This window comes from Suillus fuscotomentosus (genome assembly GCF_016647785.1).
Source record: "Suillus fuscotomentosus strain FC203 chromosome Unknown F5891scaffold_10, whole genome shotgun sequence".
Classification (NCBI taxonomy): Eukaryota; Fungi; Basidiomycota; class Agaricomycetes; order Boletales; family Suillaceae; genus Suillus; species Suillus fuscotomentosus.
This window is the reverse complement of record NW_024539522.1, coordinates 867,280-887,305: the sequence shown is the minus strand read 5'-3', so window position 1 is coordinate 887,305 and position 20,026 is coordinate 867,280. Positions and strand designations below refer to the sequence as shown.

At 49.0% G+C, this 20,026-nt stretch overlaps 4 protein-coding genes across 4 annotated transcripts; 1 reads left to right on the top strand and 3 right to left on the bottom strand.

Annotated features, from left to right (window-relative positions):
• Positions 1 to 68: 68 nt before the first annotated feature.
• Positions 69 to 2,311, bottom strand: F5891DRAFT_1184597 (FAD binding domain-containing protein; the record flags this gene model as incomplete). The annotated part of the gene is made up of 12 exons (XM_041366456.1): positions 69 to 755; positions 804 to 830; positions 882 to 906; positions 960 to 969; positions 1,023 to 1,078; positions 1,136 to 1,312; positions 1,360 to 1,391; positions 1,448 to 1,554; positions 1,610 to 1,811; positions 1,889 to 2,047; positions 2,105 to 2,224; positions 2,282 to 2,311. 12 exons carry the CDS (start codon positions 2,309 to 2,311, stop codon positions 69 to 71), a joined length of 1,632 nt encoding a protein of 543 aa, XP_041229960.1.
• A 642-nt stretch (positions 2,312 to 2,953) lies between these two features.
• Positions 2,954 to 7,795, top strand: F5891DRAFT_1275928 (uncharacterized protein; the record flags this gene model as incomplete). The annotated part of the gene is made up of 12 exons (XM_041370221.1): positions 2,954 to 3,020; positions 3,118 to 3,311; positions 3,383 to 3,451; positions 3,503 to 3,586; positions 3,640 to 3,735; positions 3,789 to 4,022; positions 4,069 to 4,119; positions 4,178 to 4,373; positions 4,430 to 4,564; positions 4,615 to 6,185; positions 6,240 to 7,729; positions 7,786 to 7,795. The coding sequence occupies 12 exons, from the start codon at positions 2,954 to 2,956 to the stop codon at positions 7,793 to 7,795; spliced, it is 4,197 nt and encodes a 1,398-aa protein (XP_041229959.1).
• A 503-nt stretch (positions 7,796 to 8,298) lies between these two features.
• Positions 8,299 to 10,731, bottom strand: F5891DRAFT_1207334 (FAD binding domain-containing protein; the record flags this gene model as incomplete). The annotated part of the gene is made up of 11 exons (XM_041369063.1): positions 8,299 to 9,187; positions 9,236 to 9,262; positions 9,314 to 9,338; positions 9,392 to 9,401; positions 9,455 to 9,741; positions 9,797 to 9,828; positions 9,885 to 9,991; positions 10,047 to 10,248; positions 10,311 to 10,469; positions 10,527 to 10,646; positions 10,702 to 10,731. The coding sequence occupies 11 exons, from the start codon at positions 10,729 to 10,731 to the stop codon at positions 8,501 to 8,503; spliced, it is 1,686 nt and encodes a 561-aa protein (XP_041229958.1). The 3' UTR covers positions 8,299 to 8,500.
• A 757-nt stretch (positions 10,732 to 11,488) lies between these two features.
• On the bottom strand, positions 11,489 to 13,720 carry F5891DRAFT_43212 (uncharacterized protein). The gene is made up of 5 exons (XM_041371805.1): positions 13,628 to 13,720; positions 12,225 to 13,575; positions 12,003 to 12,170; positions 11,920 to 11,946; positions 11,489 to 11,819 (listed from the first exon to the last, which is right to left on the bottom strand). The coding sequence occupies exons 2-5, from the start codon at positions 13,569 to 13,571 to the stop codon at positions 11,811 to 11,813; spliced, it is 1,551 nt and encodes a 516-aa protein (XP_041229957.1). The 5' UTR covers positions 13,572 to 13,575; positions 13,628 to 13,720; the 3' UTR covers positions 11,489 to 11,810.
• Positions 13,721 to 20,026: the final 6,306 nt, after the last annotated feature.

Here is a 20,026-nt window from a genome sequence, read left to right as displayed (position 1 = left end):
AATAACTACGTTGGCTGCAAGATACAAATGAATTGGAATGTGAGCATACAAGCAAAAAGAACAAACTACTAAACATTCAAAAATATTCTCGAGAAATACTTCTTCACACCTTCTGCACCATGTACGATCGCCCCAATCACTCCATCCGGTCGTATCACAAACACCCTCGTCTGGCCAGCTTCCACGAGGTAAGCCGAATAACCATGACCCTCCTTATCAACAAAAACGAGGTCAGCAGGAGATGTAACAGACGTCACTGATGCGGATGAAGGCAGAACGACTGCCGATCGCACAACGCTTGTGTCATATGCCTCCAGCGCACCCAAGATCGGGGCAGCATCTGCATGACTCGGCGCGAGCACAAGCACGGTGTGATACCAAGGTCTATAGAGAACAAAAAGTGTCTTCACGTCAGATTCTCCGTCTCCCACCTGGACCAGATTTGGTGCATCAGGTGCCCGGTCTCCAGCCTCTAGGTGCTCCTCGTCAAGCTCCCCGTACGCATTGATAGGCTTCCCTGGAATCGCAAACTCGTCGAGAACGATGTCGCTGAATCGGTAATTGATCCCAAGCATGAAAAGAATGGGGCTTCGTACTGCGGTCATGCTGCCCGTCTGTACTACGCGGTTCAGGATGGTGGTGGTCATCTCAAGCATCTCGGAGATGACAGGCAGACGCTCGGCATTATACGTCTCAAGAAGAGACTTGTCGGCGAGTCCTTTCTCGACGAGCGCAAGTTTCCAACCTAGATTGAACTGGTATACGGTCAGTGGTGTCATACGTACTGCATTTGCAAGACTTACAGCATCCTGTATACTTGAATTGAGTCCCTATTCATAGATGGATGAGTAGGCATCGGAATTTGATCAGAACGTACATACCTGACCACCGGTTGGACTGTGGACACTGAAAATATGCCAGAATCAGGTTTGAAAGAAGGCGCTCAAAGATAGACATACTGAGCAGCATCTACGTAGACTTCCATCAGCACAGGTACATCAATCAAAAGTAGAACCACATACCGCCCGCAACAAAGACTCGGCCCTCGCTGAACTTGTTTACCATGCGGATGTTGGCCCTAAAGTAATAAAAAATGAACATTTAAAACGCATCTGTGCAACACGATCAAACACACCTGAACTCGCTCACCCAGACGAGCTTGTTGAACGTAATCTCAGTAGGTATCACTGATGTGATGATCTCGAAGATCAACTCCTCGCTCTGAGCGACCTTTGTCAGGTCTATATCATTATCAGCGATGACAAATTGCCAGCCATCTTCGCCAATTTCATCTGTTGGACGTAATGAGACGCTGTGCATCGTCAACATACAAGCCTCAAGAGCAGAAACCGAACATACCCTCGCTTAAAGGTCCCAAACCGGTGCCAATACTTTCAAGACAATATCAGGAGCACTCCTTCATGGAGTAAGTAGAAATCGGACGCACTGCTCTGTCAAGACCAACGCCATGTAAACGAATATCTCCCATGACCATTCGGATATCGTCTCTAGTCTCGCCCAAGAATGTAAGCCCGAGCTGTTTGCGCACGACGCCTGCAAACCATAACTCAGACTTATCCTCCAGCATTTGAATTTGATCGCAACTCACCTTTAGCACCATCAGCGCCGACCATCCACTTGGTGTGGAAAGTCTCCAATATACCGTTCTTTTCTAGAACAGCCGTGACACCTTCATCGGACTGCTCGAACGAACGCAATTCGGTGCTCATCTCAACAAAGCACGAGAATTTCTCTAGGTGACGTCGCAGAATCACATCTAAGAGTTGTTGACCTATTAGCTTTGGAGTGTGCTAAAGTACAAAAAAATCGTGATTCGTCAGCATAGCTGCTTGAGAGGCGACGCCGAAAGGTTCTGCATAGCACGTACGAATGGTATCGCAGGGGTAGGTTCCGCATGCGGCATCATCAAAGATTCTATCGCGACTTCCATTGTCCCGGGCTTGTAGGAACGGTGTGTGGAAACGGGTTTCGCCAGCTCGTTGACTTCTGGAACATTCAGAAAGTTGAAGAGTTCGAAGGAGCGTGGCTGGATTATGCATGAAATGAGACTATAGGAAATTAGAGAAATGGTTTCATGACACACCCAGATTCCAGGACCACGCTGTCCGATTCGAGGGTTCGGATCTTTGTCGATGATGCGAACTGGTATGCCATTCTGGAGGAGGGTTAACGCTGCTACCAGACCTGCTGGCCCAGCGCCTACCTAAGAAAGAGGAACTAAGCTGAGGGAGGAACCATGCATCATAAGCGGTTCACTTACGACTAGCACGGGAGGACCAGTAGAATTCATGTGTAGAGTTCAGAGGTTTTTGGATCAGAGTCACCACATCTTATAATATAAGGGACAGCCGATCACAGCAGCTGGTAACCATACGTCCAACTGTGCGTTCCGTATCAGTGCCGCAGCTGATAGAAAGGAACCACCGGCGTTACTCTGCATCCCCGTTAGACGATATGTCAAAACGCTCATTTTAAGTGACCCCATACGTCCGGGGACACGGGTTTATCTGATGTCTGTTCCCGAGTTTAGTGGTGGGGCTTACTAAGCTACAGGAACGACAGACTTCGAAATTTCAAATTTCAACCATAGTACTACGTGCTGGACGTCTATCTTTTCTGTTCCTAGTAGTACTGCATTCCTTCAGATTTCACTTCTCTCTGCCTTTATATATATCTCATTGCTACCGCTGCCTCATCTTACTCTCCTTGTCCCTGCTTTGATGTTGTTTCCACCACTTCAACAACCACTCGCGTGCACCTTCCACTTGCATGCCTAGTTGCTACTCGCTTGTAAACCTATCTGCTTTTGTAGATCCTGATTGAATTCACTACCCTTTTGTTGAATGCCTACAAAACCTTAACGTCCTTACATGAAAAGCCTATCGAAAGTCTTGCATCTCCCTCTCCAAACTCTTTGCCAACGTATTCCCCAATGAAACGACCTTCCAATCTATTTCCCGCAACAACCAACCACTTCTCTCGCTTCTCCCAGTGCGTCAGTAAGTGTGCTGAATGATTATGTAGATTTATGACATTGCCCCTGCAAGGCTTCATGCTCCCTTCGGCAATGGGCTATGCCCGATTGATCACGATTAGCGCCTCAAGAAGCCGGTCAACGTGTTGGCCATGCTTTGGTCAAGGGTATTCAGCGCATTCCAGAGGTTCTCTCTTCTCCCACCTACTTCTTGCACCCTCACTTCGCTTACAGAAATCGACTACTCGTGATGAATAGAGATCATAGGGCAGCTCCTCCTCCGGAAGCCTGCGAGCCAACCGTTCGTGAAAGCTCAGTATGTAGTCTCAAGGGCTTTCTCACTGTGGATCAGCGCTCATGGCTGCTTCTGATGCTTTCTTCGCCCAGAGCCGACCCCATGGTCGAGTCAAGCAGACTATTCAGAAATTTACGAAACGCGTCACCAAGAAGCTTCCTGTGAGTAGAGTGCCAGGTTTCCTGATTCTGAATATGACTGACATTGTGCAGAAACTCTCCAAGGCTTCCCGTAGCAGCATTCCTGCGGTACAGAATGCGGACCTTCGAGATACTTCGTTGAATCAGAGCATCCAGGTAGGTGCTCGAATTCCTAATCTCAGTTCATTTTTTTTATCCGAGGCGCCCAGGACATGCCACATAAACTTCCTTTCACGCACGACAAGCATCCCACCCCAGCTGAAAATCCCAGCAGCCAAGGCGCATCCGGAGAACCCGCTTCGAAGGTACTTGCATCGAATTATATGGTTCTCGTCTCTGAATTTTGTTGGTCGCGCAGGTTGTCGACATCTCCTCTGGCGTCGAGGAAACTCCTGGTCCCAAATCACCTGATGCTGAACTTCAGGGTGCCCACGAGGCTTCAGAACATATGAAAACATTCGGGGGGCGTGCGCAGTCTGTGACATCCGCCGCCGCGAACGCCCCAGCTGGTCTCGCTGCTGCAGATGATTTCCAGACCAATTACCTCCAACCCCTGAAGATTTTCGACAGCGTCATTGCCAAGATCGCAGATGTATGGAATGCTTCCCTTGATCGGTAGCGAACTAATCAGGTTATAGGTGCATCCATATGCAAAGATGGCGTTAGGCGTGCTTTCTGCCGCAGCCAAAGTACGTTCTATGTTGCCCGTGGATCTACTTCCCACTCAGAAGTCGCGATTCTTTGCAGATTATTCTTGCTCAAGCGAAGCGGGACGAGTCGATGGATCGTCTTCTCCAGAAATTAGATGAAGTCTATGGCTTCATTACCAGAGACGAGAATCTTTCCAAGGTCGAATCGATGCATAATGTCATCGGAAAGATTGCTCAGCAGACTCTTGAGTGCGCCCGTTTCATCAGGGAATACTCAGAGACGAAGAGCTTCTGTGAGTCTTCGGACTATCGCATGCGCACACGAATCTGATACTTATTATAATAATAGGGAAGAGGGTTGGTAAAAACATCATCAAGGAAACGGATGATATCATCACACAGTACAACGCCGCCTTGGACAGCCTTATGCAGCAATTTCGGGATCAAGCGCTTCAGGACGCAGCTATCTTCGTCCAGTTTGCGGGTAAGGATTCATACATACCTCTGACTTTAAATCTACTCACACCATCTCAGGCGATACCCTGGATCTTGGGGATATCGCTTATGCAAAGGGTGCAGGACTAAATACCAAGAAACAGTGCCTACCAGGGACGCGCAAGGAGATTCTTTCCCAAATTACGGACTGGATCAACGACAGCGGAGATGCTGCTAAACGTATGATGTGGCTATCTGGCCCAGCGGGCAAGGGCAAATCAGCCATCGCGCACACGATCACCAACTGGTTCGAGGAAACGGGAGGTCTCGGTTCATGTTTTTGTTTCGATCGACACAGAGAAGCAGACCGTCGCCATGAAAAGATTTTCTCCACCATCGCGCGCGATCTTGCTGATCGTGATCCGGGAATGAAACGAGCGTTAGCAAATGCAGTCAAGAATGCGACCTCGCTCAAGAATACGACGGACGTCATCCAGCAGTGGCGCAAGCTTCTCATGGAACCGCTGAAGAAGTTTCCTGGGTCAAGCGTAGGGCCTGTCTTGATCGTGATCGATGCGCTGGACGAGAGCGGCGGAATAGAGACGCGGCAGGACCTTCTCCGGATACTTGCGGGTAAACTTCAGAACCAAGGACTTCCCCAAATCACCGAACTCCCTTCCAACTTTCGGATTCTCGTCACCTCTCGCCCACTTCATGATATCGAAAAGGAGTTTGAAGGTGCTGATCATATTCTCCGGTTGTCCATGGACGCTATTCCAACAGACGTAGCGGAACACGACATTCGCGCTTTTGTATCCAACAAACTACAAGGGTTGCCGAATTTTGGGCGCAAGCAGTTTGCAAACCTCGCTGCGAAAGCCGATGGGCTTTTCGAGTGGGCACGTCTTGCATGCGAATACATCAAGGAAGACCGTCCCGGGATAAATCGAAGGTCTCGCTTTGAGACCGTCGTGAATCGCGATCCTGGGAAGTGGGCAAACAAGCTGTATGACATGTATCGGCTTATTTTGACAGAGATCTGGCAACGGGATCGGTATGACGAAGTCGAGTACCAGGAAGGACTGGCGGAGTTTCGTTCCGTGATGGGACAAATACTCGGCATGGTCGAACCTCTGCCTTTGAATTCCCTCACCGCCATGCGGAACTGTTTTCCAAACCACAGCAAAGATTACCAAGTGGACATCGTACAGCATATGGGATCCCTCCTCAGTGGCACAACGGACCCACGTATTCCCGTCAGACCCCTTCACGCATCCTTTCAAGAGTTTCTCGGAGACAAGTCATCCAGCGGAGACTTTTTCGTTGAGATCACGAAGGCGCAACAACACGACCTCGCATTCGCGTCACTACGAGTGATGGAAGATGGCCTTCGCTTCAATATCTGCGATTTGAAATCATCGTACCTCCCTAATTCCCGAGACACAGAGCTGCCTCAACGAGTTAAAACATCCATTTCCCTACATCTCTCCTATTCCTGTCGATATTGGGCTACGCACATCCAGAAAACGGACTTTGACGACGAGCTAGCAAGGGAAATAAGATCACTCTTCGAGGACGAGAGACTGATGTTCTGGATCGAAGCACTCGGGCTTCTCAGTGCAATCAGTGGTGCAGTTATCGTACTTCCACGCGTTGCCAAGTGGTTGCAGGTGAGCACATGCCTACGAGGCAGAGTCAGACGAACAACTCATACATGAATACAGGGCCATTCTGGATACGAGGATGTGCGGTCCGCCACGATGGATGTACAAAGATTCATGCAAGTGTTTGGCGGGATGATTTTGCACAGCACACCCCATCTGTACTTATCAGCGCTCCCGTTCTCTCCCGTCAACTCTATCATTGCCACCAAATTTACGGCTAGGTTTCCGAATAGCCTTCGTCTGGCATCCGGCCGGGATTTGAACTGGACGGTTGTGGAGGCCATAATGAGGGGGCACACTGGCGCGGTTTTGTCAGTCTCGTTCTCACCGGATGGTACTCGCATCGCGTCTGGTTCATACGATAAGACTGTGCGGCTGTGGAATGCAGCGACGGGAGAGCCATTGGGTGAGCCCTTGAAGGGGCACACTCGCGCGGTTTTGACAGTCTTGTTCTCACCGGATGGTACTCGCATCGCGTCTGGTTCGGACGATAAGACTGTGCGGCTGTGGAATGCAGCAACGGGAGAGCCACTGGGTGAGCCCTTGAAGGGGCACGCTGGCGCGGTTTCCTCAGTCTCGTTCTCACCGGATGGTACTCGCATCGCGTCTGGTTCAGACGATAAGACTGTGCGGCTGTGGAATGCAGCAACGGGAGAGCCATTGGGTGAGCCCTTGAAGGGGCACACTGGCGCGGTTTCCTCAGTCTCGTTCTCACCGGATGGTACTCGCATCGCGTCTGGTTCATCGGATAAGACTGTGCGGCTGTGGAATGCAGCGACGGGAGAGCCATTGGGTGAGCCCTTGAAGGGGCACGCTGGCGTGGTTTTGTCAGTCTCGTTCTCACCGGATGGTACTCGCATCGCGTCTGGTTCGGACGATAAGACTGTGCGGCTGTGGAATGCAGCGACGGGAGAGCCATTAGGTGAGCCCTTGAAGGGGCACACTGGCGCGGTTTCCTCAGTCTCGTTCTCACCGGATGGTACTCGCATCGCGTCTGGTTCGGACGATAACACTGTGCAGCTGTGGAATGCAGCGACGGGAGAGCCATTGGGTGAGCCCTTGAAGGGGCACACTGGCGCGGTTTCCTCAGTCTCGTTCTCACCGGATGGTACTCGCATCGCGTCTGGTTCATATGATATCACTGTGCGGCTTATGAAAGTGCTGCCATCCCTGGAGTCAACGAAGCTGGATCCCTTTACATCTCCACTGCATCAAAGTACCGCATCTCCCACTCAAGAAAATCATATTACGCCAACATACACTTGTAACCATCCCCCCATTTCCTTCTCGCCCTGCCTGAAACACGCCTTGCCCAACCCCGCTGACTTGCTCGAACCCGCCTCTCATCATCATTCTGATTCAACCCCTTTCTTGCTGCAGCCTGATGGGTGGATCATGGGACCCAGCCATGAGCTTCTTTTCTGGGTACCTCCCGCTTCCCGACACCCGTTTTATTCTCCTGACACTGCAATGGTGATCCCGAGAGGAGGCGTTGAGCTTGATTTGAGCTGCATGACACATGGGACGCGCTGGTCGAGTTGCCGAGATGCGTGAGTTTTTAGTCTTTATCATCCGTCCTCGCAGTTGCTGACGTCAATCCCTCCAGCTCCATGTAACGACGATTTTATTGCTGCAATAGCGAGTGTACTATTTGATTCTATGATTCCCTTCCCATTTTATACCTACCACCCATCTTGAATTTATAGTTGTCTGACCGAACGATAGACTGAACAGCAGACTGGGCGAACCTACAATGTTGCTGCTGATTCGTGAGAGCACGTAGCGAAACCTAATTTCATCACATACACCCTTAGACATCATGCTGATGTGTCATAGGTGCATATTCCTGTTTTCATGTCATCACCGTCAGACTTTCCAACTCGACGTTCTCGTGACAGCCAGTCTGGATCGAAGTGTATGTGATGAAGCGGCTACAACCTCACACGTACAGAGATATAAGGACGTGCTGATCAACTTATTCTGACGAGATCATTGAACTCAAGTGCTCTGTGCGTCTCTATTTGTAAATTTCTAAGCGGTGCCTGAAGACTGGGATCATACTTGGAATGATATCCTTGTGTGCGTTTTCCTGTCCCTCGTCATACTTCTTTATCGGGTTCTTTGATTGTTTGTCCAACGATAGATACACTGCTGACAACATTATGCGTGTAGTTACAAGGAAAAGATGTCTATACGAACCACCGACCTGCTTTCAACTCCTAGAGAAAGCGGAAACAAAGCAATGATCTCTACGCTACTTAACAACTACGTTGATGGTAAAATACGAACGAGTTGAGATGTAAGGGCACAAGCAAAAAGAACTAAACATCCAAAAATATTCCGGAGAAATACTTCTTCACGCCTTCTGTACCATGTACGATTGCCCCGATCACTCCGTCCGGCCGTATCACAAACACTCTCGTCTGGCCAGCTTCCACGGTGTAAGCCGAACAAGCATAGCCCTCCCGATCAACAAAACCGAAGTCAGCAGGGGATGCAACAGGCGTCACTGATGCGGATGAAGGCAGAACGACTGCCGATCGCACAACGCTTGTGTCATATGCCTCCAGCGCACCCAAGATCGGGGCAGCATCTGCATGACTTGGTGCGAACACAAGCACAGTGTGATACCAAGGTCTGTAGAGACTGAAAAGTGTCTTCACGTCGGATTCTCCAGCTCCCACCTGGACCAGATTTGGTGCATCAGGTGCCCGGTCTCCAGCCTCTAGGTGCTCCTCGTCAAGCACTCCATACGCATTAATAGGCTTCCCTGGGATTGCAAACTCGTCGAGAACGATGTCGCTGAATCGGTAATTGATACCAAGCATGAAAAGGATGGGGGTTCGTGCGGCGGTCATGCTATCTGTCTTTAATGCCTGGTGGAGAATCGTGGTGGTCATCTCAAGCATCTCGGAGATGACAGGCAGACGCTCGGCATTATACGTCTCAAGAAGAGACTTGTCGGCGAGTCCCTTTTCGACGAGCGCAAGCTTCCAACCTAGATTGAACTGGTATACGGTCAGTGGTGTCATACGTACTGCATTTGCAAGACTTACAGCATCCTGTATACTTGAATTGAGTCCCTATTCATAGATGGATGAGTAGGCATCTGAATTTGAGCAGAATGCACACACCTGACCACCGGTTGGACTATGGACGCTGAAAATATGTTAGAATCAGTTTGGAAAGAAAGCGCTCGAAGATAAACATACTGAGCAGCATCTACGTAGACTTCCATCAGCACAGGTACATCATTCAGAAGTAGAACCACATACCGCCCGCAACAAAAACTCGGCCCTCGCTGAACTTGTTTACCATGCGGATGTTGGCCCTGAAGTAAACAAATGAACATTGGAAACGCATCCATGCAACAAGATAAGACACACTGAACTCGCTCACCCAGACGAGCTTTTTGAACGTAATCTCAGTAGGTATCGCTGATGCAATGATCTCGAAGATCAGCTCTTCGCTCTGAGCGACCTTTGTCGTGTCCAGATCATTGTCAATGATGACAAATTGCCAGCCATCCTCGCCAATTTCGTCTGTTGGGCGCAATGAGACGCTGCCCAGCGTCAATATACACATCCCCAACCTTCAAGAGTGGAGACTGGACATACCCTCGCTTAAAGGTCCCAAACCGATGCCAATACTTTCAAGACAGTATCAGGAGCACTCCTTTATGGATTAGGTAGAAATGGGACGCACTTCCCTATCAAGACCAACGCCATGTAAACGAATATCTCCCATGACCATTCGGATATCGTCTCTAGTCTCGCCCAAGAATGTAAGCCCGAGCTGTTTACGCACGATGCCTACAAACCATAACTCAGACCCATCCTACTGCATTTGAATTTGACCGCGTTTTACCTCTAGCACCATCAGCACCGATCATCCACTTAGTATTGAAAGTCTCCAATATGCCGCTCTTTGATAGAACAGCCGTGACACCTTCATCGGACTGCTCGAACGAACGCAATTCGGTGCCCATCTCGACAGAGCACGAGAATTTCTCTAGGTGGCGTCGCAAAATCACATCTAGGAGTTGCTGACCTATCAGCTTTGGAACGTGCTACAATAGGAGAAAATCATCAGCATGACTGCTTGAGAGAGATGGTTCTGTATCGTACGTACGAATGGTATCGTAGGGGTAGGTTCCACATGCTGGGTCGTCAAAGATTCTGTGGCAAATTCCATTGTCCCGTGCTTGTAGGAACGGATTGTGGGGAAGGGTTTCGCCAGCTCGTTAACTTCTGGGACATTCAGGAAGTTGAAGAGTTCGAAGGAGCGTGGCTGGATTATGCATCAAATGAGACTGTAGGAAATTAAAGAAGTGGTGTCATAACACACCCAGATTCCAGGACCACGCTGTCCGATTCGAGGGTTGGGATCTTTGTCAATGATGCGAACTGGTATACCGTTCTGGAGGAGGGTTAACGCTGCTACCAGACCTGCTGGCCCAGCGCCTACCTAAGAAAGGGGAACTAAGCTGAGGGTAACCATACATCATATGGCGTTCACTTACGACTAGCACGGGAGGACGAGTAGAATTCATGTGTAGATTTCAGAGGTTTTTAGATCTGAATAATGGACAGTCACCAGATCTTATAATATAGAGGATGGCCAATCACAGCGAAACAGGTAAAAGTGTGCATCCCGTATCAGTGCCGCAACTGATAGCAAGGAATTGCCAACGTTACACGTCCCTGTCGGTGCGATGGGGGAGCCATTGATGTCTGTTCCCGAGTTATGCAAACTGACGTGTATCTGCCATTAGTATTTCACCTCAAAAGTGCGGTGCACCGACTCATCTGCCCCGTGTCTCTACAAACAATTACAAACAACCCTGTCGAGTTATCAGATTGATTTGTAATAACAGTCTAACCTTGTATTCCATAAAGACAAAAGATGGAGTATTTATAACGCATGTCATACTAATCCATATATAAGGAGCCAGCACCTTTATCGTAAATTCAAACTTGTAAATCATCGTATCATAAATCGTGAATATCACCCCCTCACACTCCCCTGTTCACTAACATACGCCATCCTCCCAAACCCACTACCACCCCCACTCACTCGCGTATCCCTCCCCTCCACCCCTCACATACCCCTCCCCACCACCACCCCCACCACCACCACTCCCACTCCGTCCATACGACCCCACCCTCGGCGTCCCACCCGCACTCCCATTCAAAGCCATCCCCACAGAATACCTCGTCCCACTCCCAGGAGCAGTAGCAGTATACAAACTCGCCGCACTCCCCGCAGCCCTATACTTCCTCTTCGGCGTCTGCAACCCCGCATCGCTACTAGTATCACTGGAGTCGTCATCCGACTCAGGCCCAAACTTCTGAGAGGGAGGGGGAATCACTACTGGTTCGTTCGGGTCGTCGTGTATCGTTTTGGGGCTGCACGGGACTACGATCGTGTTGCTGGCGTATTGGTGGTTGGTGGGTCCGCTGTATTGGTGATGACCGTGCTGGGAGGAGCTGGCAGGTGCTGCTACGCTGCTGCTTGGTGTGTATGAACGCGTGGTCGGTGGACCGGTGGGTACGAACCCAGGTGGGAGGCCTGGAGGTAAGTTTGAATACATCGTGCTACCTGTAGGCGGTATAGGCACCATCGACGGTGTCACGTGTGCTGGTGATGGAGAATACGACGACGATGGTGGTGGTGGTGGTAATGGGCGGTCAGCGTCTGCGGGACTAAGGAAGTACGGGCGCTGCCCAGATGGTGTTACCTGCGACATGTTGGATGCGGGACGTGACTAGAGTTGTGCCGCGTTTGTCAATGCTCAATAGTCTGAGAAGAGAGGCTACTCACGGGCGGTTGGATCGTAATGTTGACGGTACCAGATGATGATGAACTAATGGGACGCGTTGATTGTTGTGCTGGTGATCTAGCTACTGATATAGCAGACGGTGCTTTCTGCAGCCGAATCTGTTCTCTAGACGAACGCGGGGCTGGCATAGAAACATGTACGAAGCCACCCTGCAACTCGATCAGCACGCACGCCACAAATGAGTTTTGTCGAGTAAAACACACCTCGTCTGCTTCTTCTTCTACACTCGCTCTCATGCTCCGGCTACTAGGCGTACTCTGCTCACGTACGCTCGTAACCTCGGGAATGACACTCAGCCCGCTAGATTGATGGTGCTCCGGAGGACTAAGCAGCTCTAGTTCCGACGTCCTCGTAGAGGTCATACTTTCCGTACCCGAAGCTCTCCGACGTACCGTTCGTTGGTTACGAGAGTCCGAAGCAGGGACCGAATATAACGGCGCGCCAGGAGATCGAGGCTCTGGTACCATAAGTACAGGATCTTGGGGTAGGGAGCGCAAAGGTGTGTCAGGACTTGAACAAATGGGGGAGGGCGTACGACGCGAGCGCTGAAACTCATGTGGAGGTGGCAAGCGGATGATGAGAGAAGAATCAGCTTCTGGGATCCAACCATCTGAAGGAATATCGTCCATCGCGTTGGCAGGGGAGAACATGGTACTGCGCGCAGATGAGGTCTGGGGTGGACGTTGCTGTTGCTGTGGTTGTGGTTGAGGTTGAGGTTGAGCGCGGGGGCGTGTAGGCGTGCGAGGACGTGTAGGCGTAAGAGGACGTGATTGTTCGCTGGAAGTGCGCGATACCGGCTCTGGCCTGAATCGCGGGGTATTCTGCGCCTCAACAGAGCCACCTCTCGAATCGCTACCTTCATCGTCACTGGGGGCAGCAAAGTAGCGGTCTAGGACACGATCTGCTGTTACTCGACCTTGTGCATAACCCTTTGTCCGCCCATGCACGTACCCCATATCCTTCCCCATCTCCAGTCCTTCCTGGAGACCCTGTTTACGGCCCTCCTCACGAGCGACTTCAATCATCTTCTCCTCCATCAATTTGCGCAACCTAGTCCTTGATTTCGCAGCGCTCTCCTCTGCATCCCTCCTCCTGTCTTCGACGTCCTTCATCACGCCCTGCGCACGGAAAATCTCCTTCTGGGCTTGTTCGAGAGCGTCTTTGTATAGTCTTAGCTCTTCTGTCAGTCGTACAATCTCGCTTTGAGAGACTACGCGCGCATCGTTGGCCTCTTTGAACCGTAGGCATGCTTCCTTTGCTTTAAACTCTGCATTATCAGCACGGTCCTGTTCGAATGAGAGTTGTGAATTCAAGAGAGAGACGTCTGCGCGGAGATCGCGCACGGCAGATTCTGCATCTGCGAGGAGCTGTAGAACTTCACGGTTTGTCGGAGGTTGCGAACTAGTGCGAGAGATAGGCTTCGAAGCTTTTGAGGCGGTAGAATGGTGTGATTGGGAACGTGCGAGGGGTGGTATCGGGAGTGGTGTGTTTGATTTGTCGCCACTTGTGTTACTGGGACCTGCTCGGGGTGTGTTTGGTGGTTCGCTCATGGGACTAGATGGAGCGATGGTTAGTCTAGTTCTGTCTTGATGAAAGATTCACATACATGCACAGACTAGGACGAGGTTATGAGGAAGTGTGCCAAGGGTTAATACATGGCAGTGACTCTACAACTTATTACTACTTTTAAAGTGTCCATTGTATCACTGCTTTGACATTACATAACCAATTTTATATCAACCATGTCAGACTGTCACGTCCGGTTGAGACTCTGTGATTTCCTTGAACTCAAAGAGTATCAACTCATCGACATGGCCCCTTCATTCACGCGGCCACTGGCGACCACGGCCCGATGCATGTCGATAACCCGATCAAACATCGACATGACAAGCGCCTGTATGCGTTTTCATTGTCTTTCGATGTCGGCCTCAACAAACATCAAGCGTTCAAGAATCAACGCAGCACAGACAACTCAGCGGTCAAGTTTGATCTCATCCTTGGACTCACCTGGCGCGTTGGTGAATACATTTCCCCAGCAGTATCAGTCAAACTCACCGGAGCTAGGTTACGGAACATTCAACGCGTGTTTTTCGCCAATCGGCCCTGCCGCTGAGAAGCCTGGGCAATGGGTTGGACAATACCATCGTCAAGGAAAACATAGATCCGAAATCCCTGCTGGTCCTAAAGCAACATACCATCAACAGATAACAACTTCGGAAGTCAACCTTCTTGTCTTCTGAATCGCAGCACCTACCGATATCCGGTTTCCAACTCGAGTGCGATGTACGCGTGCCGTGGCATGGGAAGCTCATGCATTTATCCATGGAGTTGATATATCACTCAACACGTGCATCAGACGAAGCATTTCGAGGTGTCCGCGTCCATTTTCGCGAGACATGTGCTGTCATGCGATTCAACAGCAAATGAGCATTTGTATGATTTTGATGATCTTCGGCTGGGATGCCGGTCCGACTGTGCTCCGCATGCGAGATGCGACTCTTTAACACCGCTTCTCTTTCTTCCTATTCGTTGGCACTGCTCGCATATCTATCCCACGGACCCCCAACTTGCGAATCTCCTCACAGACCTCGGCGTATAAGATCCAGCCAGCGGATAGTTCAAAACAATAACCCCCGTATCTGCAACGCAGAACTCTCATCAAAAGACATCTTACTTGGGTTCGTCGGGCGATCCATAATCGAGCGTTGTATACGCATCAGTTGACAGAGATTGCGTTCACCAAGATGCAGCGCCCGTAACCAGTCCTCATCGTTTACATCTATCCTTCAGGTCTGAAACAAAAATAGGCGAAGGCGCTGGAATCGCTTATCTTGTTATTCTCAAGCGGAGAGTATGCATATAGCGTCCTCCACATTTATGTATCCTGAAGCACTCGTTGATCTTCCAGGCAATATCGACTTATCTGGTTTCTTTGGTGGTCATAGTCATGTCGAATTGACAGAATTGGTGGTGCAGAAATCTAGCTGTATGGCTGGCGGTCTGTGTTTCCAATTCTGCAATGACGATGATCGAATTGAAAGGGAGAGCATGAAGGTGAAGAATGATGACCGTCAGTGACAGTCTAGGCACTTACTGGTATGTACAGGGTTGGAAACATTTGACACCGATCATCCTCGGTGACCTCGCTCCTCGCTTGTTCACTGAGCAATTTAATTAAACAATCATCTCTCACAGCACCTGACCAAGTAATAATCCAGGGCTGCTCGATTCATTCAGTCCGCGTTCACTTGGAGTCCGAGCACCACCAAGCATCGCCAAACCGAGGGGAACCAAACTGAAAAATTAAGTGAGCCCACTCACTGCCCACCTAACTGGCGCACGACAGTATAAACCGAAGCTGGCTACTCCAGTACTATTCATCACCATCGCAACTTCCGCCTGCCGCTCCACGAGCTCTCGCCCTCCCATCCGCCACCTGCTTCTATACTCGCCGCTACCATACATTTCTTTTTTATTCTACTATTTTGTAATAACTTGAACGACACATAATGAACTACCCCGCGCAATTAGCAATGCAATCTAGACTTAGTACGACTCAACTCACAACCAATTCTCGCAATGACCTACCTCTAGCATGTCCTTCGGAATGCCCATAAACACTTGACACTAATATTTTGATAGACAGTACTTCTGTTGCGCCCTGCTCTCCAACACCCTCGGCTAGTTTTTCGTGTCTATTGTTACATCCCGCTGTTCTCCTGCACCTCCTGTCCTCTCACTTGCATTAAGTGTTTTTTTTCTCACAACTAATGGAATCATCGAGCAACCCTCTCTCGCGTGTTCTCTTACTGTCTTGCATGAGTCTTCACACACACCTTGTGCCTACCGTCACCCTTGTACACTAGTACTCTTGCATATCCACTGATGTCTCGACTGTCTTGTGCCCCGATACCTCTCACCCACCCCGGTGCTCCCACGTATGATGACATTCACGATTTAGATTGTTTTATGTAGCATTGCAGTGCATTTGTAGATTTCTTCGTGGCGAGACTTGAGCAGACATAATTCAAAAATTTATCGATATGATAAGACCGCCGCCCACACGAACGGGCTGTTTAAACTCCGCTCGAAGCCGCCCCCAGAGTTTACGTAAGTAGAATTAGAGTTCCCGTTTTTTCAAATCTACAGAGCCTAGAGTTTTGCCAGTTCTGCCGTTTGCAACTCCAAATAGTTCTGTTCCTCACAATCAACGTCAGGCACCCTAAAGGACTTATCAGGTCTTGGCATGTATTTGCCGCATCTTTGCGTGCGCTCCTATGGGAGGATTTTTATTATTATTGTCCGGTGGGCCCCTATGATGGACAAAACCTACGCTCCTATGGGAGGATGCCATAGGGATTGTCTGTACAACTTCAATTACATCCACCCCTCACGGAACATATCCGTACCCTGACATCGCACGTTGACTCACATTCGCTTCGCCCACCACGTCATGCTGCATTGTCGCGGGTTCTCTTGCTGCGTCATGTAACACCTTCCATCTCTGTCGCGCATATGTATGAGTCATAAATTTGATCCAGCTCTGTCAGTAAACGGGAGGTCTGGCATGTGTCCTCCGTACACTATCAGTATTCGGGGCTTCAGACCAGACCAGCGCTTTTTCTGTTACATACTTCTTCCTTCATAAAATCGTTGACCTGCAGTGAGAATACCTTTGATCGCGCGAAATGTGAAGTATACATACCGTAGCACTGTCACCTGAAGGGGATCGCTCGTAGGATGACATAGGATGGATCCGAGATTTTCACGTGCGTACATCTGGGGTAATCTGCTGGCATTGCAGATGTCATGTGGTCGAATGCGGCACAACCACGCAAGAAGAATTGTCAGGAGACCTTCAAAGTTTGTACATTCGCTGACGCGAGCCCAGTAGAGGGATTTCGGTGGATCAACGGTGGATAGGTTCTTAAAGCCATAAGGAACGTTATTCAGCATATAAAAGAAAGGTGCATTCCTACCAACTCTTCAGAATTATTTGATCCCATATCACATCCTCATACACAATGCGTTTCACCTTTAAAATCATCCTCGCCGTCGCTGCTGCTTCGGCGTTATCAATCTCTGCTACACCCATTGTTGACAGTAGCACCGACAAATGCTCCGCTTGGTGTTGGGACGACGGAGCATGCCAGGGCTGTGCTTTGAAGATTTGCGTGAGTGTCAGTGGTTTTCGTGGATTTGATTGACTCACCTGCATAGCAGGAGTTTCCTTGGTGCAAAGTGAGGGTTTCAAGTATTGCTTCGAGAATCAAACCAAATTTTACAACGAATCCTAGGTAGTGACTCCTTGGGCCTGAGTCTCAGTGAAAATCGAAAGAAAGAGGTAGAGATGTGTCGATATATCGAAGAAACGTTATAAATTGTGAAACTTATGTGATCACGTGTTTATTTCCGTATTCAAACAACCACACCTCCTCGGAGTCTCTGACATTCAATATTCCTGTTTACTCATAGCTATGGCGTTCGTCGCATCAAATGAGTTCATTTGCCTCATGAACAAGCTATAATATTTCAATCAGCTGTAACATCGCCGTTTGTGCATGTAGGCCGAAACTCGACACGAATGAGTTACACTCACAGCAAGGTTCACCATACTATCGCCACTTAAACTCTCAGAGAGGTCACGGTGTTGCACCCCCTGTGAATGAATCCAGTTGAAGTTTGGAACTGCAGTCGCACACCTTGTCAGTCCGGTTCTTTGCCTTATCGCTTTCAATGTTTCATACGCTCATAATGGTCTAGCGTATCATATGGACCGGTCACCACGGGAAGGTGAAACTAAACAACAGTTGCCTATTATGTGATGTTACAACCACACGATACATAGTGTTAGTGCGTCTTTTGACATTCAACAAACGTCTGTGCATAGCTTTTACCTCATCCTCACGGTCACCAGACCGAGGCTGAGAGTGATGAAACGGGCATGTGCTGGACGAGCAGGGGTTTGAGAATCGAGGGACTTGCTTACAGGCCGCATTACAAAGGATGTTGACAATCTGTGGGATAGGTGAGTTATCTGTTTACTTCGTTTTATCGCATTCTATTTTGTGTTATCACGACCCAGACTTGCCCAGCCGCTACAAACACACCGAGATTTAGTCATCGATGAAGGGTCTTGAGCCTGAAGCAGAATAAGCACCATGTCATATTGACGCCGAGCAATGGAGTATAAGATCTAGCCTGAACGTCGTCGTTAGACGTCCACAAAGTATCCCACTCACTTTCACTTATCCCCCAATATGACCCTAGTCTCGGATGATCCTAGCTGGTTGCCGACGATTAATTTCTTCTATTTAAGTTCATATTTTGTAGGTACGTGGAGACCTAGTTGTATGATGACGGTGGTGTCTCGATCTAACCTGGGCTTCGGTGTCGCAGTGGTAGCCTCCGTCATGGTGATATACGATTGGGGCGAGCAAAGCAGTACACACTGAAAAATTACTGATATGCTCATAATATCTTCATCTCCAGTACTGACACTTGGACGAGAGGTAGGTCGATTGCATCACCGGAGCAAGCATCTTACTCAGAATCGTATTATAGGTTGAACTGGTCTGGGTGAGCAGAGTCTCATACCAGAAGACAACAGGATGATGCGATTAATCTGGAGCAGAGGCAGCGTTTATCTCTCATGACCATTCTATATTTCAGTGTATGTCGCTTGAGTCATGAACGTCGACAAGTTGTGCTGATGTCAAACTATTCTAGATGCGTTATATCGGAATAATATATGCTATATATGTTTGAAGTTAACGTTATGGCATTGCTAATAACCCATCACTCACCATCAGCAACAACATATTGTGTATGTCTCTTTGCATACAGTACAGTTGGCTCGTCTGACCGACGAAATACAGGGAACCTTCCAACAGTATCGCAGACAGATATAGTGAGTATTCTGCGCTGATATCTGTTAATACCCCTCTTAATTACCTGCCTACGTGCAAGGAGTGAGTGACATTCCCTGCCGGATTGTCGGTTCAATATAATGACTGTAACAGGTGTAAGTTCCTTTTGAGTATCTGGGTTCTACGAAGCACTGAACGGGCATTTCAGGCAATATTACCAGCTTCACACTAAATTCAGCAAATGTGATCGTGACTGCTATTTTGGGTGGTGAGTGACTCAACTGCAATACATCAGTAATATTGACTGACGTATCATGCTAGTCATCATGATTGTTCGGTTATATGCCATGTATCAAGGATCGAGAAATATGCTTATCTTCCTCATCGCAATCTTCCTGACTGCCAACATCACTTCTGCAGTGGTCGCTGCAGTAAGTTTCAGCGATACTTCAGGAGGTAAGTTCTAGTTATGTATCAAATAATCAGGCTGACCCGACGAATATTAGAGGAGCTTATTCTCTCCGGTACCTATCAGTGCACTCACAGCTCCACGGGTGACCCAAATCTAGTATTGGTGATCTATATACTCAACACTGTATGGGAGGTCCTCGCACTGGGTCTTGCCGTGTGGATTGCTGTAAAACAAGTCCGTGACTTGCGACAATTCGGATCCTCAACCTTTGGGGACTGTCTCAGAGAGTTGATCAAATCTCACGTGTTTTACTTTGGAAGGTAAACTCATAATTTGACTTGATAGTCTTTGCTGCTTAAGTTCTGCATGAACTAGTTTTTTTGCTGCATCCTGCATGAACTTCGGTAGTTTTGCTCCAACAATTGCGGTATGCCGATCGTTCGCTGCATGCGACTGCGATTCATCATTTTTATAGGACTCAGATTCCATGGGAGTCATCATATATTCCGGCATTTCTGTCATCATCGCTATGGTGATGTTTGTACTTGGTCCACGCCTAATCCTTGACGTTCGAGAACTCCACGCTAAGCTTGTAGACGACTCTGACGCAGGAACCGGCATGATTTCGATTGTTTTCCTGGAGCATGTACACGTGTCAACTGGTAGTTGCGTGTAGCACAAGAATTCTTGTTGGGTGCTATGCAGGGAGCAGGAGAATTTTCGT

What these genes read in the sequence shown, in the direction of transcription:
- F5891DRAFT_43212 (XM_041371805.1), bottom strand. Translation starts at nt 13,571, where the DNA reads ATGAGCGAACCACCAAACACACCCCGAGCAGGTCCCAGTAACACAAGT. An exon ending in TAGAAGAAGAAGCAGACGAG is followed by an intron (nt 12,171 to 12,224) that starts GTGTGTTTTACT and finishes ATCGAGTTGCAG; the next exon opens with GGTGGCTTCGTACATGTTTC. An exon ending in ACATTACGATCCAACCGCCC is followed by an intron (nt 11,947 to 12,002) that starts GTGAGTAGCCTC and finishes GCACAACTCTAG; the next exon opens with TCACGTCCCGCATCCAACAT.